Source organism: Microcaecilia unicolor, chromosome 2 (assembly GCF_901765095.1).
Source record: "Microcaecilia unicolor chromosome 2, aMicUni1.1, whole genome shotgun sequence".
Lineage (NCBI taxonomy): Eukaryota > Metazoa > Chordata > Amphibia > Gymnophiona > Siphonopidae > Microcaecilia > Microcaecilia unicolor.
In genome coordinates this window covers 12467851-12495731 of record NC_044032.1, presented here as the reverse complement: position 1 = coordinate 12495731, position 27881 = coordinate 12467851, and the positions used below count along the sequence as shown (strand labels likewise).

General features: G+C 45.7%; 1 protein-coding gene across 1 annotated transcript; it reads left to right on the top strand.

Annotated features, from left to right (window-relative positions):
- On the top strand, window positions 1–27881 carry LOC115462773 (gamma-secretase subunit Aph-1b-like). Its single transcript, XM_030192760.1, has 7 exons — window positions 1–1799; window positions 11085–11255; window positions 11825–11898; window positions 15577–15699; window positions 20402–20529; window positions 25535–25658; window positions 26655–27881. The coding sequence occupies exons 1-7, from the start codon at window positions 1687–1689 to the stop codon at window positions 26690–26692; spliced, it is 771 nt and encodes a 256-aa protein (XP_030048620.1). The 5' UTR covers window positions 1–1686; the 3' UTR covers window positions 26693–27881.

Sequence of the window (27881 nt, the reverse complement as noted above, 5' to 3'; positions counted from 1 at the left end):
GGCACTTTGAGACTGAGAGGGCCAGAAAAGGGATGAAAACAGAGGGAGCAGGGACCTGGGGGGTAAGTGAGAGACAAACAGACACAGAGACAGGCAGACAGGAGGACCCTGGTGGAGGGCTAGGGACCTGCTGACTATTGCACCTGTCACTTAAAGCTTCCCTACACATAGGGCAAACTCCGAGGACACGAAGAAACTGAGGACTCGAGGTCATATTCAACTTCCCATTTCCCATTTCTGCAGATAAAAGACTGAGTTATACATACCCCTTACCCCATCATTACAGGGAGAGCCGAGGAACACAACCCCTCACCCTATCTAAACAGAAAGAGCTGAGCTGAGTGACACGACCCCATCACTCCATCTACATAGAACGAGTCAAAGGACACAACCCTTTGCCCCACCTTTAGAGAGAGAGCAGAGGAACACAATCCCTCGTTCCATCTGCAGACAGGGAACTCCTTTCAGCACATCTTCAGACTCAGGTGTGTAAACCTAACCCCATCTGCTGACAGAAACTTAGGCTCAAATTTGCTACTCCTTAATCACAGGCAGGGGACTCAGGGTCACATACTCTGCTATCCCTAAACACAGAGAAGAGACTCAGGGATAGAACCCATCACCACATCTACAAGGAGAGAAGGGAGGGACACAGCTCTTTCTCATCATATACAGAGAGGGGGCTTGGGATCATATTTTCCTCTCCAAAAACACAGAAAGGAGACTCAGGGATACAGCTCAGGGACACTGCCCTCTCATCCCATTAAAAACGTACAATACTAGAATATAAACTGCCTTAAACTACTACTGAAAGACACGAGCTACATCCAAAATCTCATTCCTTTTCCCCATTTCCACACAGCAGGCTCAGGGTCACATTCTCCGCTTCACATCCACAGAGGACTCAGGGACACAACCTCCTCAATCCATCTGTAGACAGGGGCTGAAGAACAGACCATCACCCCATCTACAGGCATAGAAGATTCAAGAGGCTTAGGGATATAATCTCCTCAACTTGTCTACAAAGAGAAGACTCAGGGACACAACCGCACAACCCCTATTCCAAAGAAAGGGATTAGGATAGGACCATCTTTCCCTATTCACAAATAGTGACTGGCAGATAGGTCCTCTGAACCTCATCTAGATAGGACTAGAGGTGTAGTATCTGCTCTCCAGCCAGAACAACATTGCCATACACCAGTATTTTGTTTCCTTGGGTCTCTCAGGGTCCCTTCTCAAGTTTTTCAGGAAATTTTCAGAAATAGTCTACATTTACAGTTCTTTGTAATCCATGGGGCTATTCCTGAAATACTCCTGAGGAGTCCTGCTCAGTTGGGGCTCACTGGGACTCTTTCTGAAATCTCTACACTCCTAACTCCTGAGGATTCCTGCTCAGGTTGAGTTTACAAGGACTGTTCCTGGAATACTCTACACACCTAACTACCGAGGATTCCTGCTCAGTTCAAGTTCACAGGGACCATTGTTGATACTCTACACTCCTAATTCCTGAGGATTCCTGCTCAGGTCGGGTTCACAGGGGACCATTCCTGGAATACTCTGTACTCCCTGTTCCTGAGGAGTCCTGCTGACGAATCTGGAGATTTACTCTTTTGACTGTGCTCTCTGGATCTTTGACGCTTTCTAGTTCCCTGTCAAAACACCTGGAGCTCAAGCTGAACTGTGGAGATGACGCTTCCCATCTTTTTTGGATGCACTTTCATCGCTTTTGGCCCATCTTTGGGACTTTTTCTTTTCACAGTTGTCAAAGACCCCCTTCGAGTCATCATTCTCGTTGCAGGGTAAGTCATTGCAGCAAGAGGTCCCTGTACTAGCAGGAACCTGGTTAGCTACCTTAAACTTCAATTACATTTCAATTAAGATCATTTTGGCTCCTCTTGGAGGGATGGTAAGAGTGATGAGTTGGGGTATTCTGTCCCTCTCTGTCCTGTGATTTACAGCACCACATTGAGATAAGTGATGACCAGAGTTGGAGGGCTGCTAAGGTACTCAAGGACGGGAAATTAGTAGCAACATTCCATGCTACCAATCCCAGGGCAAGCAGTAGCTTCCCCCATGACCATCTCAATAACAGACTATGGACTTTTCTTCCAGGAACTTGTCCAAACCTTTTTTAAACCCAGATACACCACTGTTACCACATCCTCCAACAGTGAGTTCCAGAGCTTAACTATTCTCTGCGTGAAAAAAATATTTCCTCCTATTTGTTTTAAAAGTATTTCCATGTAACTTCATTGAGTGTCTCCTAGTATCTGTTCTTTTTGAAAGAGTGAAAAATCAATTCATTTCTACTCACTCTACACCACTCAGGAGTTTGTAGACCTCAATCATATCTCCCCTCATCCATCTCTTTTCCAAGCTGAAGAGCCCTAACCTCTTTAGCCTTTCCTCATATGAGAGGAGTTTCATCCCCTTTATCGTTTTGGTTGCTCTTCTTTGAACCTTTTCTAATTCTGCTATATCTTTTTTGAGATACGACAACCAGAATTGAATGCAATACACAAGGTGAGGTCGCACCATGGAGCGATACAGAGCCATTATAATATTCTTGGTCTTCTTTTGCATATCTCTCCTGATAATTCCTAGCATCCTGTTTGATTTTTTGGCGACTCATTGGGTGTTTAGAATACCAGTATATACAGATGCAGGTGTGTATAACCAGTATTCTGCCTAAGTGCTATTCTCTAAGTATGTGACTATCTTACATAGTTCATATTTGGGGGAGGGGGATACACATGGGTGGATCATAGGTAGGACTCCCATTTGCAACTCAGTGGTATAAAAGAGCACATCACAAAAGGAAAAGGTCCTTTAAAACACTTTATTCATGTGAGGACTAAAATTAAAGTAAGCCCAACACTGGCCGTGTTTTGCCCACGCAAGGGCAGCGTCAGGGGCTATAACAACTCATAACAAACAGAACAAAGAACATAGTAAGTAACGGCAGATAAAGACCTGAATAGTCCATCCAGTCTGCCCAACATTCACATTCATTCTCAATTGTAGATTAAATCAATAATGAATGTGAGATTATATATGTTAGTAAAAAATAATCATGATATAAATAAATAATGTAACTAATAAAACAAACACATGTCATAGGCTTAATGTTAATCAAATGCCAGCACATTTTACATGAATAAAGGAGCTTTTCCTTGTGTGATCTGGCGCTTTGGATTTTGTGGATCGCTTAAAATCGACTAAAACGATAGTGGGGATGGGACAACTTCCCTATGAAGAAAGACTAAGGAGGCTAGGGCTATACAGCTTGGAGAAGAGACCGCTGAGGGGAGACATGATAGAGGTATATAAAATAATGAGTGGAGTGGAACAGGTGGATGTGAAGCGTCTGTTCACGCTTTCCAAAAATACTAGGACTAGGGGGCATGCGATGAAACTACTGTGTAGTAAATTTAAAACAAATGGGAGAAAACTTTTCTTCACCCAACACGTAATTAAACTCTGGAATTCATTGCCGGAGAATGTGGTGAAGGCGGTTAGCTTAGCAGAGTTTAAAAAGGGGTTAGACGGTTTCCTAAAGGACAAGTCCATAAACCGCTATTAAATGGACTTGGGAAAAATCCACAATTCCAGGAATAACATGTATAGAATGTTTGTATGTTTGGGAAGTTTGCCATGTGCCCTTGGCCTGGATTGGCCACTGTCATGGACAGGATGCTGGGCTCGATGGACCTTTGGTCTTTTCCCAGTGTGGCATTACTTATGTACTTATGTCCTCCCATTTACAACTGACAGAATACTGCAAGTTGCCCACATCCCTGCTGCATTTAAGTACCTGCATGTATGCCAGCTCTGATAGTGAATTATTGGTACTTCTATAATGGGGCCTGGACACCTACATTTTAAAATTCCACCCTTACTACCCATCCTTTGAGCGCCTAAATAGAAGGAATCCAGGAATAGAAGTACCTCCACAGTGGGTGGCCACATCAGTAGATTTTGGGTGGGTGTCTCAAAAAATGTGTGGCATGAAATGTTCTCTCCAACCCTTCCACACCCCTTCCAGTGCACCCCCCCCCAACTCAACTCCCCATGCCCTTCCAGCGGAGGAACTCCCCCCGCCAATGGCACTCAGAACTCTGCAGCTCAGTTTGGCAGTCATTAAATATAAAGCACAGAGTCAATGAACTGCTTCTTAAAACTCTCAACGATCATTGTTTAACTGCACTATGGTCAAAGACTTTACTGACGGTACTAACATTGTTCTCAGGTCAGAAACAGGTTTTTTGCTGGCTCTGCTAGTTAATTAATATTACATTTCATTACAGATATCATTTTTAGGCTGCTTATACCAAAAGTTTTATAATTTTGAAAAAGTCAACTAAACAACAGCCAGCTTTCTAGCAGTTTACGGAAACACTAATATTTAAGGGTAAGGTATTCCACCAGGTGGCAGCAGAGTACGCAAATTGCCGTGAGAATTCTGATTTATAGATCAGACCCTGGGGTGACGGGAACTCTTAAGTCAAATAGTGCTTGAACACTCCTAAAGATCACCACATCAAAAAACGTTTTTTGTCCATATATAGAGAGAAAGAGGGCACTGTTCTGATAACCAATAAATGAGGTTGTACACTGGGCAGTTGCGGCTCATTCATTTAAAGGCTATTTAAAATATTGGTTATCAGAACAGTACCCTCTTTCTCTCTATATCAGGGGCGTAGCCAGACACCCAAATTTGGGTGGGCCTGGGCCCAAGATGGGTGGGCAGAAGAACTCCGCCTTGTCCCACAAGTGATTTGGTCTCTCCCTCTCTTGCCTGCATGCCATATGGTCTCTCAAACATCCGCCCTTGCCTGAATACCTTTTAAATAGCAGATTTTCACCAACAGCGAGCAGCAACTAATACGCATGCTGGCCCCATAGCCTTTCCTCTGATGCAACTTCCTGTTTCCGTATAGGCGGGAATACATCAGAGGGAAGGCTGTGGGACCGGTGTGAACAGTATGTATCAGTCACTGCCTGCTGCAGGCAAAGATCTGCTATTTAAAGGGTATGCAGGAGGGACAGTTGGGAGTTTTCGACTGGTGGGGGGCTTGGGAATCCCTGCCAGCCACATTATAGATGTGTTGCCACTGGGTGGGCCTGAACCCAAAGTGGATGGGCCTGGGCCCACCCGAGCCCACCCTTGGCTACGCCACTGCTCTATATATGGACAAAAAAGTTTTTTTTGAGTTGGTAATTAAGTTTTGTCTTCTATACATGGTTTGCCAGTAATTCAGGATGTTACATCATTCAGCGCTCGACCATATACAATCAACAACACCATACAGCACAACTTGAAGACTCAGCGAGCTCCTGTTGGTAGCCCATGCCACTTGCCCAGTAGTGGCTTGGCAGTAGCAACCCTGGGAGACAGAAATATAAGGTGGGCTGCTGTGTTTTGGAGCCAACTTTTCAAAATGATTGGGGTGCTAAGCCCAGTGCAAATAACCCCTCCTTGGACAAATACAAGGAATTTTCTCAATATTGGAGGTGCTCAACCACCCACAGAGCCGGCTCCTAATTCTTTGATGATCCATGCGCTGCAGGCAAAATAAATACAATTACAATAATCCTGGTGCCACAGTACAATCAGTTGAAAAACACCTACTTCAAAGCATGATCTTATATGTCTCAGCTTCCAGAGAAGCCAAAATATTCTGGGAGTATTCTTCCATTTGAAGGAAAACAGGGTCATGAGTTGGAGAATTTGGAGTGACATGGGGCTTTGAAGGACATTCCTTGTTGAGTTGATGTAAGTGTCATCTGGTAATAAGGGTGTGATATACAGAGTAACTTGGGGTAATGGGGAGTATTTCATACTGAGTATCAGATGGAAATGGAGGGCGTCCCTTGCTGAGTCACAGTATTAAGAGTATCATGGTGTGATGAACATTATTTTTATCTGAGCTGAATTGTTTTCAGAAACAGTTCATTGACTCTACTACTACTACTTATCATTTCTAAAGCGCTACTAGACGTACGCAGCGCTGTACATTTGAACATGAAGAGACAGTCCCTACTCGACAGAGCTTACAATCTAATTAGGACAAACAGGACAAACAAGAGGTAAGGGAATATTAAAGTGAGGATGATAAAATAAGCGTTCTGACTGAGCTTCTTATCTTTCCCCCTAAACCAACCTCTCCTCCTACCCCATTCTCTATTTCTGTGGATAACACTCTTATCCTTCCTGTCTCATCAGCTCGTAACCTTGGGGTCATCTTTGACTACTCCCTCTCCTTCTTTACACATATTCAGCAGACTGCTAAAACCTGTCGTTTCTTTCTCTATAATACAGAGATACAATTCCTTGATGAAATCAAGGACAGCTTTATGGAGCAACTGGTGCAGGAGCCGACGAGAGAAGGAAAAATTCTAGACTTGGTCCTTAGTGGAGCGCATGATCTGGTGAGGGACGTTATGGTACTGGGGCCGCTTGATAACAGTGACCATAATATGATCAGTTTTGACATCAACCTTGAAGTAACTGTACACAGAAAGTCAAATACGTTAGCGTTTAACTTTAAAAAAGGAGACTATGATAAAATGAGAAGAACAGTAAAAAAAAAACTTAGGGGGGCAACTGAGAGAGTAAAAACTGTACAACAGGCGTGGACGCTGTTCAAAAATACCATCCTGGAGGCCCAGGCCATACATATTCCACGAATTAGAAAAGAAAGACGGAAGTTCAAAAGACACCCGGCCTGGTTGAAAAGTGAGGTGAAGGAAGATATTAGGGCTAAAAGAAACGCCTTCAGAAAATGGAAGAAGGAACCGTCTGAAAATAACAAGAAACAGCATAAGGAGTGTCAAAGCAAATGCAAGGCGCAGATTAAGAAGGCCAAGAGGGAGTATGAAAAAAAGATAGCATTAGAGGCAAAAAAACATAGTAAAAAATTTTTTCGGTATATTAAAAGCAGGAAGCTGGCAAAAGAATCGGTTGGGCCGCTGGATGACCGAGGGGTAAAAGGGGCGATCAAGGAAGACAAAGACGTAGCGGAGAGACTGAATGAATTCTTTGCTTCGGTCTTCACCGAGGAAGATTTGGGTGGGATACCGGTGTCGGAAATGGTATTTCAAGCGGACGAGTCGGAGAAACTTACTGACTTCACGGTAAACCTGGAGGACGTAATGGGGCAGTTCGGCAAACTGAAGAGTAGCAAATCTCCTGGACCGGATGGTATTCATCCTAGAGTACTGATAGAACTGAAAAACGAGCTTGCGGAGCTACTGCTAGTGATATGCAACTTATCCTTAAAATCGAGCGTGGTACCGGAAGATTGGAGGGTGGCCAATGTAACGCCCATTTTTAAAAAAGGCTCCAGGGGAGATCAGGGAAATTATAGACCGGTGAGTCTGACGTCGGTGCCGGGGAAAATGGTAGAGGCTATTATCAAAAACAAAATTACAGAGCACATCCGAGGACATGGATTACTGAGACCAAGTCAGCATGGCTTTTGTGTGGGGAAATCTTGCCTGACCAATTTACTTCAATTCTTTGAAGGAGTGAACAAACATGTGGACAAAGGGGAGTCGGTTGATATTGTGTATCTGGATTTTCAAAAGGCGTTTGACAAGGTACCTCATGAAAGGCTACAGAGGAAATTGGAGGGTCATGGGATAGGAGGAAATGTCCTATTGTGGATTAAAAACTGGTTGAAGGATAGGAAACAGAGAGTGGGGTTAAATGGGCAGTATTCACAATGGAGAAGGGTAGTTAGTGGGGTTCCTCAGGGGTCCGTGCTAGGACCACTGCTTTTTAATATATTTATAAATGATTTAGAGATGGGAGTAACTAGCGAGGTAATTAAATTTGCTGTTGACACAAAGTTATTCAAAGTCGTTAAATCGCGACAGGATTGTGAAAAATTACAAGAGGACCTTACGAGACTGGGAGACTGGGCGGCTAAATGGCAGATGATGTTAATGTGAGCAAGTGCAAGGTGATGCATGTGGGAAAAAAGAACCCGAATTATGGCTACGTCATGCAAGGTTCCACGTTGGGAGTTGCGGACCAGGAAAGGGATCTGGGTGTCGTCGTCGATAACACACTGAAACCTTCTGCTCAGTGTGCTGCTGCGGCTAAGAAAGCGAATAGAATGTTGGGTATTATCAGGAAAGGTATGGAAAACAGGTGTGAGGATGTTATAATGCCGTTGTATCGCTCCATGGTGCGACCGCACCTTGAGTATTGTGTTCAATTCTGCTCGCTGCATCTCAAGAAAGATATAGTAGAATTGGAAAAGGTGCAGCGAAGGGCGACTAAAATGATAGCGGGGATGGGATGACTTCCCTATGAAGAAAGACTAAGGAGGCTAGGGCTATACAGCTTTAAGAAGAGACGGCTGAGGGGGAGACATGATAGAGGTATATAAAATAATGAGTGGAGTGGAACAGGTGGATGTGAAGCGTCTGTTCACGCTTTCCAAAAATACTAGGACTAGGGGGCATGCGATGAAACTACAGTGTAGTAAATTTAAAACAAATCGGAGAAAAATTTTCTTCACCCAACGTAATTAAACTCTGGAATTCGTTGCCGGAGAAAGTGGTGAAGGCGGTTAGCTTAGCAGAGTTTAAAAAGGGGTTGGACGGTTTCCTAAAGGACAAGTCCATAAACCGCTACTAAACGGACTTGGAAAACTCCAAAATTCCAGGAATAACATGTATAGAATGTTTGTACGTTTGGGAAGCTTGCCAGGTGCCCTTGGCCTGGATTGGCCGCTGTTGTGGACAGGATGCTGGGCTCGATGGACCCTTGGTCTTTTCCCAGTATGGCATTACTTATGTACTTATCAGCAAAATTCGCCCTGTCCGAGCACACTACCAGAACCCTCATCCACACTCTGATCACCTCTCGCTTAGACTATTGCAACTTGCTTCTCATAGGTCTCCCACTTAGCCATCTCTCTCCTCTTTAATCTGTTCAAAATTCTGCTGCACGACTAATATTCCACCAGTGTCGTTATGCTCATATTAGCCCTCTCCTCAAGTCACTTCACTGACTTCCTATCCGTTTCCGCATACAGTTCAAACTCCTCTTATAGACCTATAAGTGCATTCACTCTGCAGCTCCTCAGTACCTTTCCACTCTCATCTCTCCCTACATTCCTCCCCGGGAACTCCGTTCACTGGGTAAATCTCTCTTATCTGCACACTTCTCCTCCACTGCTAACTCCAGACTCCGTTCCTTTTATCTTACGGCACCATATGCCTGGTACGTTAAGCTCTCTCTCTGGCCGTCTTCAAATCTAAGCTAAAAGCCCACCTTTTTGATGCTGCTTTTAACTCCTAACCCTTATTTACTTGTTCAGAACCCTTATTTTATCATCCTCACTTTAATATTCCCTTATCTCTTGTCTGTCCTAATTAGATTGCAAGCTCTGTCGAGCAGGGACTGTCTCTTCACGTTCAAGTGTACAACGCTGTGTACATCTAGTAGTGCTATAGAAATGATAAGTAGTAAAAACAGATTGTGAGCCCAATAGGGACAGAAAAAGTACTTGCATGGAATAAACAAACCACTTTAGCTGTTCCACAGAAAGGCAGTATATTAAGTTATATGGAGACACGTTTAAAACAAATAGGAGGAGATATTTTTTCACTCAACAAATAGTTAAGCTCTGAATCTCTTTGCCAGAGGATGTAGTAATGGTGGTTAGCATATCTGGGTTTAAAAAAATGTTTGGAGAAGTCCCAAGTCCATAGTCTGCTATTCAGACAGACACGGGGAAACCACTGCTTGCCATAGGATTGGTGGCATGGAATGTTACTACTATTTGGGCTTCTGCCAGGTACTTGTGACCTGGCTTGGCCACTGTTTGGAAACAGGATACTGGACTAGATGGACAATTGGTCTGACCCAGTATGGCTACTCTTATGTTCCCCCATTATCCTTTACCCATTCTGAGTATCATGGGGTATTGAATCAGGGTATTTAATGTGTCATAGAGGTAATGGTGTAAGTGTTGGTGAAAGTACTTAAGTAAAAGTACAGTGAAGAACATATTTCAAAATTTACTTAAGTAAAAAAGTTATTACCTAATATAATACTTTTTGACTAAAAAGTAAAAGTATTGCAACTACCATGAATGCAACTATTGTTAATGTTTTATCCTAACAACGTTATTGCTCTACAATTCAGTCCAATTTGCATTTAATAAAACTACATTTTTGAAAATGGCCATCACTCCTGGGAGTTCACTTTGAGTCATTAATCCAGCACAGCTAAAAAGGTGATCAACAGCTGCACTAGCAGAAAGTGGATTGTTCAGTCTAATAAAAGGTTCCTTCAAATCAGGCCAGGCTGGTTCTGCAGGTTTTGATCAAGGGAATCTCTGAAACACTTGGCTTCCGTATAGCAAAGATTGCTATACGGAATATATTGTCATTATCATCTGCATTAGAAGTGGTGCGGTTTAATTCATCACTTGGATCGTCATCATCGTGCTGTCTAGTTACAAAGAAGGTTTTCATAAAGTTGGAATCATTGTCTGTTCTTGTAACAATTTTTCACCTGATCACAAACTCTGTTTGAATAGCTTCGAAAACTGATGCAAGATTGTCAAGAAGCAGACACCCTCCCTATAGACTCTTATCAAGCCAGTGGACAGTCACCCCAATGTAAAATTTTCCATGGGATGACCAGCAGTCTGTTGTGATAGAGACATTGCAACCAGCAAAACTTAAGATGAAATGATCCACTGGTTGCATGATGAGGTTTGCAAAAGCAAAATCCTGTTCCTGGTTTTGCTGTTTCATTTGGTTTACAAAGGAATCATCATTTACATCTCATTTCCAGTTTTACCTTTTACTCTTAACTGGAAGCATCAGATGTAACTGATTAAAAGTAGTAAAAACTGGCAAAATTCTTACTTTAGTAAAAGTAACAAATGTTCTCCGATACTTCTTTACAAGTAACAAAACGTTTACTTAAGTACAGTAACTACTTACATTTACTTAGTTACTATGCAACACTGGTAATGGAGCCTGTTTTCTGCTGAGTTGGGGTTTCTGGGCTGGGGTATGGACACAACTAACCCTCCTGCCTGCCTCGTTTTCAGAGCCTTCTTTTGGCTGTTGTCTCTGCTCCTGTCCTCACTGGTTTGGTTCATTGGAATTAAGGCCAGTGATCCCACCAACCACCTGCTGCAGAAGGGGCTCCTCATTTTTGGTCTGTTTTTCTCAGTATTGCTGCAAGAGCTCTTTCGGTTTATCTACTACAAGCTGCTCAGGTAAGTCAATGTCTCTCATTCATGTCTGCATTTGGGCTACAGAATGTGGGATAACTAGGGAAGTGAGAAGAACAGACAAGGGGTAGGAAATTGTCGGGGCTTTCAGTCTGCTCTGGAATGGGTAACACCAGTGATGTGGCCACTCATGTGGATGGGTAGGTAGCCATTTCTTCTTCTTAAGAATCATCCCTTGAAGTTTTTTCTACATTTTGAAGTGTGAGGTCCTGAATTCTAGTCATACCCCAGATGTGATCTAAGTTGAGCCTTTTTGCAGAGTAAGATGCTATCCCCACCCCTCTCTTCCCTTCCAGGTTTTACATACTCCAGCATGCAGCCAACCTCGCCCTTGAGCACCTTCTGTTTCCCTTACAGTTTCCAGATCTACTTCAGCTTTCTGACCCAATCAGTGCATACCCCAATCGACATGATATTTCTAATGCCTTAGATCATCTTCTGTCCATTTTCCCATCTTCACCACTACTAGGCAAGAGGGCCACTGCTCAGAATTGAAGAGTTTTGCAATCGTACTTCTTATGCCCCCGATGATAGAATTGTTCTTCTATCCTTAGAAAGGCAAACGAAGGCCTCGCTGCTCTTAGTGATGATGGACAATCTCCAATCTCAATCCAACAGATGGCTTACGGTGAGCATTAGCTTCTCCAATATTTTCTTCTGCACTGAACTGATAGAGCCATGTTGCAGGCAAAAAGCTTTCTGTCTTCCCTACTTACTACTGATCATTTCTATAGTGTTACTAGATATACACAGTGCTGTACACAGACCATGGATAGGATCCAGCCAATGGGAAGGTGGTGGGGGCGGAGCATTTGAAAGGCAGCTCTAGTCACACAAACCGTGGCTAGGATCCAGCCAATGGGAAGGTGGTGGGGGCGGAGCATTTGAAAGGCAGCTCTAGTCACACAAACCCTGGATAGGATCCAGCCAATGGGAAGGTGGTGGGGGTGGAGCATTTGAAAGGCAGCTCTAGTCACACAAACTGTGGATAGGATCCAGCCAATGGGAAGGTGGTGAGGGCGGAGCATTTGAAAGGCAGCTCTAGTCACACAAACTGTGGATAGGATCCAGCCAATGGGAAGGTGGTGGGGGCGGAGCATTTGAAAGGCAGCTCTAGTCACACAAACTGTGGATAGGATCCAGCCACTGGGAAGGTGGTGGGGCGGAGCATTTGAAAAGCAGCTCTAGTCACACAAACCGTGGTTAGGATCCAGCCACTGGGAAGGTAGTGGACGCAGAGCACTATTCACACAGACCATGGATAGGATCCAGCCAATGGGAAGGTGGTGGGGGCGGAGCATTTGAAAGGCAGCTCTAGTCACACAAACCGTGGTTAGGATCCAGCCAATGGGAAGGTGGTGGGGGCAGAGCATTTGAAAGGCAGCTCTAGTCACACAAACCGTGGATAGGATCCAGCCACTGGGAAGGTGGTGGGGGCGGAGCATTTGAAAGGCAGCTCTAGTCACACAAACCGTGGATAGTATCCAGCCACTGGGAAGGTAGTGGACGCAGAGCACTATTCACACAGACCATGGATAGGATCCAGCCAATGGGAAGGTGGTGGGGGCGGAGCATTTGAAAGGCAGCTCTAGTCACACAAACTGTGGATAGGATCCAGCCAATGGGAAGGTGGTGGGGCGGAGCATTTGAAAGGCAGCTCTAGTCACACAAACCGTGGCTAGGATCCAGCCACTGGGAAGGTAGTGGATGCAGAGCACTATTCACACAGACCATGGATAGGATCCAGCCAATGGGAAAGTGGTGGGGGCAGAGCATTTGAAAGGCAGCTCTAGTCACACAAACCGTGGGTAGGATCCAGCCAATGGGAAGGTGGTGGGGCGGAGCATTTGAAAGGCAGCTCTAGTCACACAAACTGTGGATAGGATCCAGCCAATGGGAAGGTGGTGGGGGCGGAGCATTTGAAAGGCAGCTCTAGTCACACAAACCGTGGATAGGATCCAGCCACTGGGAAGGTAGTGGACGCAGAGCACTATTCACACAGACCATGGATAGGATCCAGCCAATGGGAAGGTGGTGGGGGCGGAGCATTTGAAAGGCAGCTCTAGTCACACAAACTGTGGATAGGATCCAGCCAATGGGAAGGTGGTGGGGGCGGAGCATTTGAAAGGCAGCTCTAGTCACACAAACCCTGGATAGGATCCAGCCAATGGGAAGGTGGTGGGGGTGGAGCATTTGAAAGGCAGCTCTAGTCACACAAACTGTGGATAGGATCCAGCCAATGGGAAGGTGGTGGGGGCGGAGCATTTGAAAGGCAGCTCTAGTCACACAAACTGTGGATAGGATCCAGCCACTGGGAAGGTGGTGGGGCGGAGCATTTGAAAAGCAGCTCTAGTCACACAAACCGTGGTTAGGATCCAGCCACTGGGAAGGTAGTGGACGCAGAGCACTATTCACACAGACCATGGATAGGATCCAGCCAATGGGAAGGTGGTGGGGGCGGAGCATTTGAAAGGCAGCTCTAGTCACACAAACCGTGGTTAGGATCCAGCCAATGGGAAGGTGGTGGGGGCAGAGCATTTGAAAGGCAGCTCTAGTCACACAAACCGTGGATAGGATCCAGCCACTGGGAAGGTGGTGGGGGCGGAGCATTTGAAAGGCAGCTCTAGTCACACAAACCGTGGATAGGATCCAGCCACTGGGAAGGTGGTGGGGGTGGAGCATTTGAAAGGCAGCTCTAGTCACACAAACCGTGGCTAGGATCCAGCCACTGGGAAGGTAGTGGATGCAGAGCACTATTCACACAGACCATGGATAGGATCCAGCCAATGGGAAAGTGGTGGGGGCAGAGCATTTGAAAGGCAGCTCTAGTCACACAAACCGTGGGTAGGATCCAGCCAATGGGAAGGTGGTGGGGCGGAGCATTTGAAAGGCAGCTCTAGTCACACAAACTGTGGATAGGATCCAGCCAATGGGAAGGTGGTGGGGGCGGAGCATTTGAAAGGCAGCTCTAGTCACACAAACTGTGGATAGGATCCAGCCACTGGGAAGGTGGTGGGGCGGAGCATTTGAAAAGCAGCTCTAGTCACACAAACCGTGGTTAGGATCCAGCCACTGGGAAGGTAGTGGATGCAGAGCACTATTCACACAGACCATGGATAGGATCCAGCCAATGGGAAAGTGGTGGGGGCAGAGCATTTGAAAGGCAGCTCTAGTCACACAAACCGTGGGTAGGATCCAGCCAATGGGAAGGTGGTGGGGCGGAGCATTTGAAAGGCAGCTCTAGTCACACAAACCGTGGTTAGGATCCAGCCAATGGGAAGGTGGTGGGGGCAGAGCATTTGAAAGGCAGCTCTAGTCACACAAACCGTGGATAGGATCCAGCCACTGGGAAGGTGGTGGGGGCGGAGCATTTGAAAGGCAGCTCTAGTCACACAAACCGTGGATAGGATCCAGCCACTGGGAAGGTGGTGGGGGTGGAGCATTTGAAAGGCAGCTCTAGTCACACAAACCGTGGATAGTATCCAGCCACAGGGAAGGTAGTGGACGCAGAGCACTATTCACACAGACCATGGATAGGATCCAGCCAATGGGAAAGTGGTGGGGGCAGAGCATTTGAAAGGCAGCTCTAGTCACACAAACCGTGGGTAGGATCCAGCCAATGGGAAGGTGGTGGGGCGGAGCATTTGAAAGGCAGCTCTAGTCACACAAACCGTGGCTAGGATCCAGCCACTGGGAAGGTAGTGGATGCAGAGCACTATTCACACAGACCATGGATAGGATCCAGCCAATGGGAAGGTGGTGGGGGCGGAGCATTTGAAAGCAGCTCTAGTCACACAAACCGTGGGTAGGATCCAGCCAATGGGAAGGTGGTGGGGGCGGAGCACTGGATGGCAGCTTTAGTCACAGAAGGGAGGAAGTAACATGGAGGAAGTTTCTGCATCTGGTGGAGGGCAGAAGATAAATCAACCCCTTCTGAGAAAAAATGCCAGAATATATTTCTATGGAAGTAGCAGCTGCAGTATAAATATCTTGGTTCACTGTAACATTGTGATAAACATTTCCATCCCTTTCAAACTACCTTCCCCTGACGTCTCCTTATTATCACAGACATACAGAAAGGAAACATCTACATACCAACACAGAGACACACATGTACGGATACACACAAATATGTACCCACTACTACAACACATATGCATTCTCATGCAGAGGAGTTGGAAAGAATTCCATGAGCAATGTGCCACATGCTTTTCCCACTCGTTTTTAGGATTCTCGAGTCTGCATTTCATAGACACGTAATACTGCCTCTACATGTCTGTAGTTATTATATGTCCTCTCTCAACAGTGGCAGGACTGGGCTTTGGACTCATGAGTGGAGCTTTCTCGGTGGTGAATATCCTCTCCGAAAGCATTGGGCCTGGAAATGTGGGGATATTTGGGGATCATTCCCTCTATTTTCTTACTTCAGGTAAGAGAGAAGTACATCTTTCTTAAAAAAAAAAATCAAATATATTTATTTCTACTCAATGCAAGTTAAGGTCTGGAACTTGTTGCCAGAGGATGTGGTCAAAACAGTTAATATAACTAGGTTTTAAAAACTTAGGATAAATTGCTGGAGGTAAAGTCCATAAACCGCTATTAAAGTAGACCTGGGGAAAACCACTTCATGGAATCTTGCTATTTTGGGGGGGATTCTGTCAGGGAGGCGGGACTGGTGGTTGGGAGGTGGGAAATACTGCTGGGCAGACTTATATGGTCTGTGCCCTGAAAAGGACAGGTACAAATTCAAGGTAAGGTATACACATATGAGTTTGTCTTGGGCAGACTAGATGGACCATGCGGGTCTTTTTCTGCCATCATCTACTATGTTACTATGTTACTTGTGACCTGGATTTAGTGGTATATTTATACTAGGTGTATGTGTTTATTTATTTATTGCATTTGTATCCCACATTTTCCCATCTCTTTGCACGCTCAATGTGGCTTACAATACATCATGAATGGTGGAAATATATGAGAATATACATTTAGTATTACATAAGGATGTTGGGTTACATGATAATGATGAAACCAGTGGCATAGCTACGGGTGGGCCTGGGTGGGCACAGGCCCACCCATTCTTGCTTCAGGCCCACCCAGTCTAGTGGCACCCAAAGCATTTCATTAGCGGTGCCTCACTCCTCTCTCTCTCCCTTTCTCTCATGGGAGCTACCCGTCTCTCTGTGAACGCTCACCCCACCATCATCTACCTTTGAGCCATCGCCGACAGTGATTCCAGTAAACAACGTGTACCAGCCCTGCAGGCTTCCCTCTGCTGAAACCCGCCCTTGATGATGTCACTTTCTGTTTCTTCACTGGAGGGGACGTGGTAGAGGGAAGCCTGCAGGGCCGATGTAGGTTGCTTACTGGAAGTGCTGCCGGCGATGGCTTGGAGGTAGATGGGGAGGGGGGGGGGGGGATAGAGGAGCAGATGCTAGGTGGAGGGGGAGAAAGATGATGATAGCAGGGGCAGAATGAAAGTTTTAAAAAAACTGTATGTACAGGGTTAGGCGTGGGAAGGGCCCACCCAAGTTAACTCGGGGCCCACCCAAAATGGCATGTCTAGCTATGCTCCTGGATGAAACATAATAGTAGTGTAGCAAGCAAATATTACGTACATGCCCCCCCCCCCCCCCCTCTGTACCTTAAAATCATCTCTGCTACAGGGTTCACTGGGGCAGCAGCAGTGGCAGTCATAGACTGCCTGTGGCCTGCACCAGGACTTCCTGTCTGAACTGGCCTTCCCCTTCTGATGCAACTTCCTGTTTTGTGAAGGGCAGGATGGTTCAAAGCCAAAGTCCTAGTGCAACCTATGAGTGCTGCTGTCCAGGCAAAGACTGGAGTGGACGTGATTTTAAGATACTGGAGGGGTGTGTGTGTGAGGAGCAGAGGAGATGGGGATCGTGGGAGGACAGGGGGGTGTGCGGGGGAGATGCACCCCCTATAAAAAAATTCCTGGCTGTGCTACTGCCTGGATTGGCCACTGTTGGAAACAGGATACGGGGCTAGATGGACCTTTTGATTTGACCCAGTATATCAGTTCTTATGGGCTTTATATTCAAAGGATTTATTTTATTTATTTATTTGTAGCATTTGTATCCCACATTTTCCCACCAATTTGCAGGCTCAATGTGGCTTACATTTGCCGTAATGGCGGTTGCCATTTCCGGTTAACATAATTACAGATGGTATTGCGTTAAGGTGCATACATACATGGTAACATACATGGAACATCACATATATGGAGTATATCATGGTATATATATATGTCATGTGTGTACATTCATGGTCAAGAAGAATACATTATGGTATTGCATGAAGGTTCCTGAATAATAACTTGGATTATGATCTATATTAGGTCATTATTTTACATAAGGTTTAGGGTGGTAGCGTTTGTCATGTGATAAGATTTCGGTTTTGTATAGATCGTGTGTAGTGTTATTATTGAATTAAGATGGATATTTATGGTATGCCTTCTTGAAGAGATCTGTTTTCATTAGCCTTCTGAAGATGGTTAGGTCTTGCGTTGTTTTTATGGCCTTCGGTAGTGCATTCCTTAGCTGCGTGCAGATGTATGAGAAGCTGGTCACGTATGTGGATTTGTATTTTAGCCTTTTGCAGTTAGGATAGTGGAGATTGAGGTATGTCCGTGATGATCTCTTTGCATTCCTCATAGGCAGGTCTATAAGGTCTGGCATATAGGTCGGGGCTTCCCCGTAAATGATTTTGTTGACCAGGGTGCAGACTTTGAACGCGATTCATTCTTTTAAAGGGAGCCAGTGTAGTTTTTCTCTCAGGGGTTTGGCGCTTTCGTATTTCGTTTTTTCCAAATATGAGTCTGGCTGCCGTGTTTTGAGCGATTTGAAGCTTCTTAATGATTTGTTCTTTGCATCCGGCATAGATGGCATTGCAGTAGTCTAGATGGCTTAGCACCATTGATTGTACTAGACTGCGGAATACTTCCCTTGGGAAGAAAGGTTTGATTCTTTTAAGTTTCCACATTGAGTAGAACATCTTCTTTGCTGTGTTTTTCGCATGTTCTTCAAGTGTGAGATTTCGGTCAATTGTGACTCCCAGAATTTTCAGGCTGTCTGAGACCGGAAGGATGTAGTCTGGGGTGTTTATGAGAGTTATGCCCCTAAATTGGCATCTCTGCAAATTTATTAAGGGTGAGTGACTAAATTTATGCTCAAAATACCACTTAACTCCTGAATTTAGAAGACTGAAAAGTGAACGGCAGCAGGGGCAGCACTTAGTGTGGAGAATAAGTTATGGGCGTAGCATTGATTTTCTGCACTAGTCACTCAGGGACCCTTTTTTTTACTAAAGCTTAGTAAGGCAAGTCTAAATGCTAAGAACCCCATTTTATATCTAAGAGTTTCTTAGCATTTAGCATGAACTGATTCTGTTAGCGCCCACTAAGCTTTAATAAAAGGTTCCCTATCTTAATCTCCAAGTCCTCTGCTCCAGGTGATTAGTGCTTCCAGATTATATTTATTTAAGATTATAGAAGGAACCAACAATGGGGAGAAAAAAGGCAGAGATGCTTCAATTCAACAAAAAAAAGTAGGAAAATGAGGGCTCCACCCCCATCCACTACATTTCAAAAAGGAAGTTATACCTACCTGCGTTATTCCTGGAGTAAGGTCCAGGGGTGGCTGACAGTGGTTTGGGCCCCCTACCACGGCAGCCAACGCCCCCGCTGCCCGGTTCTACCTGAAGGACCCTGGTGGTCTCTGCAGAGGGGGGGGGGAAGGGGTAGCTTGTTCCCCTTCCTGCTGGTGCCACCGTGTTTTCAAAATGGCAGCCTAGACTTCCCGCGGTAGTCTCGCAGATCTTCACAGTCTCAGCCACCATTTTTAAAGTACGGTGGTGCCAGGCAGGGGGAATAGCAGCAGTACAGCAGGAAGGAAAGAACATGTCCCCTCCCCCCCCCCCCCCACCCCCACCCCCCCACCCCCACAGAGGCCACTAGATCACCAGGGGCGAGCCTTTAAAGGTAGGACTGGGCATCCGGGCAGAGCCTCTAGGACCTCAGGCATTGCCTAGTTGCCCGAATGGTCAGTCCACCTCTAGTAAGGTCTGAAACATCCAAACAAGCTGTCTAGTGGAATAAAAGGAATCAGAATCGAGTTTATTTCTATGGTTTATCCTCTCCATTCCTGCAACCTGCCCAGCTTTATTTAGCTTATCTTTATAACACATGGACGACATAACTGGCAGCCACAATCTTCTCCTTTATGTTGGAGAGGTTGGGATACTTTGGGGAACGTGGCATATATGTGATGGGAAAGTCCACGTGTTCAATCCTTTTGAGTAAACATTTCATTCAAAAAGAAGTCCCATTAGACCCAGCCTTTATAATATTTGATATGCCACCAGCACATTTAGACTATTATGAAGATTTAATTAGAAGTTAGTTCTTATTATCATCAAAGTCTGCAAATTCTACCCTCCCCTGTACCTGTATTTAGTTAGTGAATACTTACATTCCACCATTATTTATGGCTCAGGCTCAGTGCGGCTTACATAGTATGGAATTACATAGTATCACAGAAAGAACAATCACGGTGTCCAGGGGTTATAAGTTGAGGACATGGTCTTTCAGTTCCTTGTCTTGATCCTGATGGGTAGAAGAGGGTTATAAATGCCACTATTATTTTTATTAACACTCAACCGATGGAGGAGTGGCCTAGTGGTTAGGGTGTTGGACTTTGGTCCTGGGGAACTGAGTTTGATTCCTGGCACAGGCAGCTCCTTGTGACTCTGGGCAAGTCACTTAACCCTCCATTGCCTGCCATGTGTGGGAAAGTGCGGGCTACAAATGTAACAAAAAATAAAATTTTACTGCACTCACTCCAGTTCTTTCCAGACTTAACTTTCAATGATTATATTTCAGCCAGTGTGCAGTGACTTCAGTCCTCGCTTGTTTTCTCCTGAGAGACAGACCCTGGAGAACTGACCGTTAAGTTAAAGTTAAGGCTAATTCTGACAGACCAGAAAAATCTATTTTCTGAGTACATGAATTTCTAGGACATGATTAGAAAATGCAGTTTCTCTTTATCTTAAAGTGGATTCGATGTGCTCCATTTCACTTTCTGAATTTCCTCCTTCCCCACCTGCCTCTGCAGCTTTCATGACCATGGTGCTCACCCTCCTTCACACCTTCTGGGGAATCCTTTTCTTCCATGGCTGTGAAACACGAGCCTGGTGGGAGATTCTTGCTGTCATTGCCACTCACCTCCTTGTCTCAGGACTGGTAAGTATGAACTTGAACACAGACATCTGTCAGCCATTTCTTCTCCTCTTTGGTCTCAGACAGCCCTCAGTTATCCCTCCTCCTCCACCCCCCTCTCTCTCTCGCCCTCAGATGTCTCTTCTGTCTCATAGAGCCCTTGGCTATCTCTCTTTTTCTCTGGCCACAGAGAGTCCTCAGTCATCCCTCCTTTCTTGCTCTCTTCTCTCTGAGAAAGCCCTTGACCACACTCAGCCATCTATTCTTCTCTTTGGTCTCAGACAGCCCTCAGCTATCCCTCCTCCTCCCCCCCTCTCTCTCTCGGCACTCAGAGACCCACCCCCCTCAGCCATCTCTTACTCTCAGCTAGCCCTCAGATGTCTCTTCGGTCTCAGAGAACCCTTGGCCATCTCTCTTTTTCTCTGGTCACAGAGAGTCCTCAGTCATCCCTCCTTTCTTGCTCTCTTCTCTCTGAGAAAGCCCTTGACCACACTCAGCCATCTATTCTTCTCTTTGGTTTCAGACAGCCCTCAGCTATCCCTCCTCCTCCCCCCCCCTCTCTCTCTCAGCACTCAGAGACCCACCCCCCTCAGCCATCTCTTACTCTCAGCTAGCCCTCAGATGTCTCTTCGGTCTCAGAGAACCCTTGGCCATCTCTCTTTTTCTCTGGTCACAGAGAGTCCTCAGTCATCCCTCCTTTCTTGCTCTCTTCTCTCTGAGAAAGCCCTTGACCACACTCAGCCATCTATTCTTCTCTTTGGTCTCAGACAGCCCTCAGCTATCCCTCCTCCTCCCCCCCTCTCTCTCTCGGCACTCAGAGACCCACCCCCCTCAGCCATCTCTTACTCTCAGCTAGCCCTCAGATGTCTCTTCGGTCTCAGAGAACCCTTGGCCATCTCTCTTTTTCTCTGGTCACAGAGAGTCCTCAGTCATCCCTCCTTTCTTGCTCTCTTCTCTCTGAGAAAGCCCTTGACCACACTCAGCCATCTATTCTTCTCTTTGGTCTCAGACAGCCCTCAGCTATCCCTCCTCCTCCCCCCCTCTCTCTCTCGGCACTCAGAGACCCACCCCCCTCAGCCATCTCTTACTCTCAGCTAGCCCTCAGATGTCTCTTCGGTCTCAGAGAACCCTTGGCCATCTCTCTTTTTCTCTGGTCACAGAGAGTCCTCAGTCATCCCTCCTTTCTTGCTCTCTTCTCTCTGAGAAAGCCCTTGACCACACTCAGCCATCTATTCTTCTCTTTGGTTTCAGACAGCCCTCAGCTATCCCTCCTCCTCCCCCCCCCTCTCTCTCTCAGCACTCAGAGACCCACCCCCCTCAGCCATCTCTTACTCTCAGCTAGCCCTCAGATGTCTCTTCGGTCTCAGAGAACCCTTGGCCATCTCTCTTTTTCTCTGGTCACAGAGAGTCCTCAGTCATCCCTCCTTTCTTGCTCTCTTCTCTCTGAGAAAGCCCTTGACCACACTCAGCCATCTATTCTTCTCTTTGGTCTCAGACAGCCCTCAGCTATCCCTCCTCCTCCCCCCCTCTCTCTCTCGGCACTCAGAGACCCACCCCCCTCAGCCATCTCTTACTCTCAGCTAGCCCTCAGATGTCTCTTCGGTCTCAGAGAACCCTTGGCCATCTCTCTTTTTCTCTGGTCACAGAGAGTCCTCAGTCATCCCTCCTTTCTTGCTCTCTTCTCTCTGAGAAAGCCCTTGACCACACTCAGCCATCTATTCTTCTCTTTGGTCTCAGACAGCCCTCAGCTATCCCTCCTCCTCCCCCCCTCTCTCTCTCGGCACTCAGAGACCCACCCCCCTCAGCCATCTCTTACTCTCAGCTAGCCCTCAGATGTCTCTTCGGTCTCAGAGAACCCTTGGCCATCTCTCTTTTTCTCTGGTCACAGAGAGTCCTCAGTCATCCCTCCTTTCTTGCTCTCTTCTCTCTGAGAAAGCCCTTGACCACACTCAGCCATCTATTCTTCTCTTTGGTCTCAGACAGCCCTCAGCTATCCCTCCTCCTCCCCCCCTCTCTCTCTCGGCACTCAGAGACCCACCCCCCTCAGCCATCTCTTACTCTCAGCTAGCCCTCAGATGTCTCTTCGGTCTCAGAGAACCCTTGGCCATCTCTCTTTTTCTCTGGTCACAGAGAGTCCTCAGTCATCCCTCCTTTCTTGCTCTCTTCTCTCTGAGAAAGCCCTTGACCACACTCAGCCATCTATTCTTCTCTTTGGTCTCAGACAGCCCTCAGCTATCCCTCCTCCTCCCCCCCTCTCTCTCTCGGCACTCAGAGACCCACCCCCCTCAGCCATCTCTTACTCTCAGCTAGCCCTCAGATGTCTCTTCGGTCTCAGAGAACCCTTGGCCATCTCTCTTTTTCTCTGGTCACAGAGAGTCCTCAGTCATCCCTCCTTTCTTGCTCTCTTCTCTCTGAGAAAGCCCTTGACCACACTCAGCCATCTATTCTTCTCTTTGGTTTCAGACAGCCCTCAGCTATCCCTCCTCCTCCCCCCCCCTCTCTCTCTCAGCACTCAGAGACCCACCCCCCTCAGCCATCTCTTACTCTCAGCTAGCCCTCAGATGTCTCTTCGGTCTCAGAGAACCCTTGGCCATCTCTCTTTTTCTCTGGTCACAGAGAGTCCTCAGTCATCCCTCCTTTCTTGCTCTCTTCTCTCTGAGAAAGCCCTTGACCACACTCAGCCATCTATTCTTCTCTTTGGTCTCAGACAGCCCTCAGCTATCCCTCCTCCTCCCCCCCTCTCTCTCTCGGCACTCAGAGACCCACCCCCCTCAGCCATCTCTTACTCTCAGCTAGCCCTCAGATGTCTCTTCGGTCTCAGAGAACCCTTGGCCATCTCTCTTTTTCTCTGGTCACAGAGAGTCCTCAGTCATCCCTCCTTTCTTGCTCTCTTCTCTCTGAGAAAGCCCTTGACCACACTCAGCCATCTATTCTTCTCTTTGGTCTCAGACAGCCCTCAGCTATCCCTCCTCCTCCCCCCCTCTCTCTCTCGGCACTCAGAGACCCACCCCCCTCAGCCATCTCTTACTCTCAGCTAGCCCTCAGATGTCTCTTCGGTCTCAGAGAACCCTTGGCCATCTCTCTTTTTCTCTGGTCACAGAGAGTCCTCAGTCATCCCTCCTTTCTTGCTCTCTTCTCTCTGAGAAAGCCCTTGACCACACTCAGCCATTTCTTCTCCTCTTTGGTCTCAGACAGCCCTCAGTTATCCCTCCTCTTTCTGTCTTTCGGCACTCAGAGATCCCTCAGCAATCTGTCCTCCTATCTGATCACAAAAGAGTCCTCAGCCATCTCTCCTCCTTTCTGGTCACAGAGAGTCCTCAGTCATCCCTCCTTTCTTGCTCTCTTCTCTCTGAGAAAGCCCTTGACCACACTCAGCCAGGCAGTTGATCCAAACTTTACAAATCCTTATGTGCATCTATTATTTGGTTAAAAAACCCAACTATCCTGCCACTCCAAGACCATATGTTTACCGTCTCCTCCACTTAATAAACAGCTGCTCTTAACAGTCTTACATTATATACAAATCTACAACTCCTCCAGTCCTTTCCCATCCCTTTGGGCTACCTAATCTAAGGCTGTTCTTGTAGCACTGGTTGTCACAAGCAAACTGCTCTGGGACCTGATCTCCTTGTCTGTCCTCTTCTCCAGAGATGCACTTCATGAGCTGCACCCTCTGGCCTTGAACAGGCTCTTCCCTGTTCTTGCTCCCGAACCGGGCTCCCCTTCACCCACCAAGAGCTCTCCTCATACTCCAGTTATTGCTATGGTTGGCAATAGGTTCCTCTTTTAACCAGCCTTACTTAGGTCATTGACATTTCTGGGACATCCCCTCTTCCTACAAGTCCCGGAGGGGCAACCAAATACCTCGTGCAAGCCCCACCAACATTATTTATAAACTCTAACCTTCTCCCTTACTGTCATTCAATAACCCAGGGACATTTCCCTCCACACTGTCCCATGAATACTGGGTTGGGCTTCTCATAGCTCTCCATTACAGCCAGTTCCCTCCCCCCAGTAACTCTAGGGAGGGACTACCACCACTTAGTAATTCCCATTATAATGGGGGACTATATGAGGATTCGGTCTGCAAGCAACAGCATTAATTTGTCCCTAAAGCCAAAGCTTAACAGGAACATAGCAGGAAGGGTGTCGTGTCATACATAATGCTTCCTGTTCTATCTAACATTGAACCTCTTGAACCGTGTTGAAGGGCTGTAATGGCAAAGCTTAACCAGAAGATATGTAATCATCCTGAGTCCTATTGCATGGTGTCTCATAGATGCTGGCATACTGTCTTATCTCATGACATGTCTTTGGAGAAACAAGGAACACTTAGATATGGTGGCTGATTGGCGAGGGGAATGGAAGCCAGGATTTAATCTCCCCCATCATCAATGGCCCCTCCTCAACCACTTTTGCACAGGTCAGGGTCATTGCAAAGTCTGCCTCAAGAGATGGGAGATAGTGTGATTGTGGAGAACTACAGTATCTCATGTCATTGACTGCTGTCCACTGACCCAGCTGGACAGTGGTTTGACCACTTCATAGAGCCAGTGAGGCTGCTGTTGGCTGGATGACCACACACAGGACTGTTTGCACACAATAATACTACTAATAATATTTGCTCATCTCTAAAGACCTTTTGGTCATTACTCCTCCTCTTTATAAACATAAGAGTCCCTTGGCCATCTCTTCATTGACAGCTCTTGGCCATAAGTCTCCTCCTGTCTGCACACATTTCTCCTTTCCGCACACTGAAAGAGCCCTCAGGACTCTCTTCTCTTCTCCATGCACTGAAACCCTCAGCCATTTTTCCTGCTCTTTGTAGACTGGCACAGGCCTTGGCCACCTTTTCTTCTCTTCTCTACTCACAAAGCTGTCAGTTTCCTCTCCTCTCTTCCTTCTTTCTATAGACTGAAAGAGCCATCAGTCCTCCTGTCTGTGCACTGAGTACCCTCAACTATTTCTCTTCCTATTTTTAGGTTGGGATAGCTCTTGATTGTATTTTCATTTCTTCTCCTCTTTCCAGACACTTTTAAATCCCAGGTATATTGGTAGCCTGGTTCCTGCCTACGTTCTAATGATGGCAACTGCAGCCTGGAGCTATTTTCTCTCTGGTGGATCCAGACACAACCTCCGCCGTTTCCTGCTCTGTGAGTTATACTCTTACTTTCCCTATTCTCCTAAAGGTAATATACAGGTCCTATTAATATTTAGGGGCACATCTGTCCTGTTCAGCATTTTGAAATGTGGTTGTATCTTGTTATGAGACATTAGACCCACCCAAAGAAGGTGCACGATGGCATGCTAGAGTATGGACTAGTTTTTTGCATTGTTAAATGAAGGCTTCTATTTTACAAGCATCTCCATGTGTAAATACAGCATTTGCATATGTAGATTGCATAACATGTAAAAAATTTTAGAAAGCCGATATTTACATATAGAGATCAACAGCAGAAAGAGATTTTTTTTTTGTTTTGTTACATTTGTACCCCGCGCTTTCCAACTCATGGCAGGCTCAATGCGGCTTACATTTCAAGGGCTCATGATTTCAATGGGGCTTGGATAGTGCCAAACTGTACACGTGTATTTCTTATTTCACAAAAGGAACACACGTGTATGGGGAACAACGCCCATGTTGGGTTTTATGCCAGCTCAGAGCCATGCATAGATTTTTAAAAGGATTGGGCTTTATACAAGAGATTAAGGGAATCATTCTCTTTAATACATCCTTGTTTATTTCCAACTCCAAAATGAAACCACATTAAAATTTCAGCCTAACTACTTAAGTGGTGGCATTTACATATGTCAGTTTCTTAAGAGGAGGCAGCTACATGTAGAAGCAGCACCGGATACACATGGAAGTTGCAAAATCACCACTTCTATGTGCAGTTGCTGGGTATATATTTGTGCTGATCATTTTATCCATGTGTACCTTTCAAAAATGGCTGCTAATCAATTCTAATCTCTGGGTTCTATAGAAAATGGGCCTTAAAACATTATTTTCAGGAAGTGGGATTATTATTGGTAGTCTGGTATTAGCTGACAGGCAATGTCCTAGTGTTAGGTAGCCAGATATGCCCCAGTATTGGGTGCAGAATAAGTGATACTTGGGATTAGCATTGATTTATGTTCTTATTATATTGCAGGCATGAGAGAAGGTACAAGTTCCACCATTACATCCTGATCCTTCTGCTAAGAGTTGTCCATCCATCCTCTCATATAGACATCCATCTAGAACATTCTGCTGATTCATCTGAGGCCTCAGTTGATACCTTCATCCCTTCTTACAGAGTAATTCATCCAGACCACTCTCCTGTTGACTGAAGAATTTATCTATAACCTTCCTCCTGTTCTCCTTCTCGGGACATCCATTTGAACATTTATCAAATATGTCTGTTAAAAGAAAGCCAAAGATTATCTGAGGTCTGTGACATTGGAAAGACAAGCAAATGAGGCAATGGAAGTGGGTATTCTGGCTCTTGTATACCGTTATATTCTACATTTCTATTGCTGTCTCTAGATATCTATGAAACTCGCTCCTCTGTTTCTCCTCCCTATGACATCCCTCTAGATCCGTCTTCTAGGATATCTTATGAAGACATTCATCTGGAACATTCCTCTGCTCCTCTTCAGTAGAACATCCATTTGAAACATTCCTGGAATACTTCTTGCTGATGCTTCCACCCTGGACTTTCTTCTCATCCATCTCACAGAGACATTCATCCAAAACCCTCCTCTGATTTTCTACTTTCAAATATCCACCCAACATCCCATCTGGAACTTTTCACAAATTCTCTTTCCTTTTGGAAAACTACATTGATCATCTTGAAATAGCCATTCAAAGCCATTTTCTTTTAGATATGCATGGTGCTGCTCTGTTCATCACCAATGTTAACATCTAGAACATTCTATATTCTTCCATATTTGGTTCTCCAGTTAAATTATACTTTTCATTTTCCATATTCAAACCAATTCTTCTAGTTCTCATCATTGATATCCAGAACATTATTTTATATTTTTTCATGGAAATATCAACCTCTCTCACTGAGACACCTTTAATGTTCCAGTAATTCTTCTCAGAATATTCACTGAAGCTTCCTCACTAAAACACTTTGAACATTTACTGAACCTTCCTTACTGAGAGATCGATTGTGCCTTCATAGTCAGAGACTGGAGTTTATATCTTTCCTCAGCAGTGATGATCTTTTATCAGTCCAAAGTGCCTTAACGATTACTGAATTCCCAATTCTTGTTCTGGAAACACACCATTATACTCCTAGAAATTCATCCAGATTTGGAACATAGTAACATAGCAGATGGCGGCAGATAAAGACCTGTAGGGTCCATCTAGTCTGCCCAACAATATAAACTCA

Bases quoted from the DNA above. Each gene is read 5' to 3' on its own strand.
- LOC115462773 (XM_030192760.1), top strand. From the start codon at position 1,687: ATGACGCTTCCCATCTTTTTTGGATGCACTTTCATCGCTTTTGGCCCA. The intron at 11,256-11,824 runs GTAAGTCAATGT...TTCTATCCTTAG, and splicing joins ATCTACTACAAGCTGCTCAG to AAAGGCAAACGAAGGCCTCG. The intron at 15,700-20,401 runs GTAAGAGAGAAG...CTGCCTCTGCAG, and splicing joins CCTCTATTTTCTTACTTCAG to CTTTCATGACCATGGTGCTC.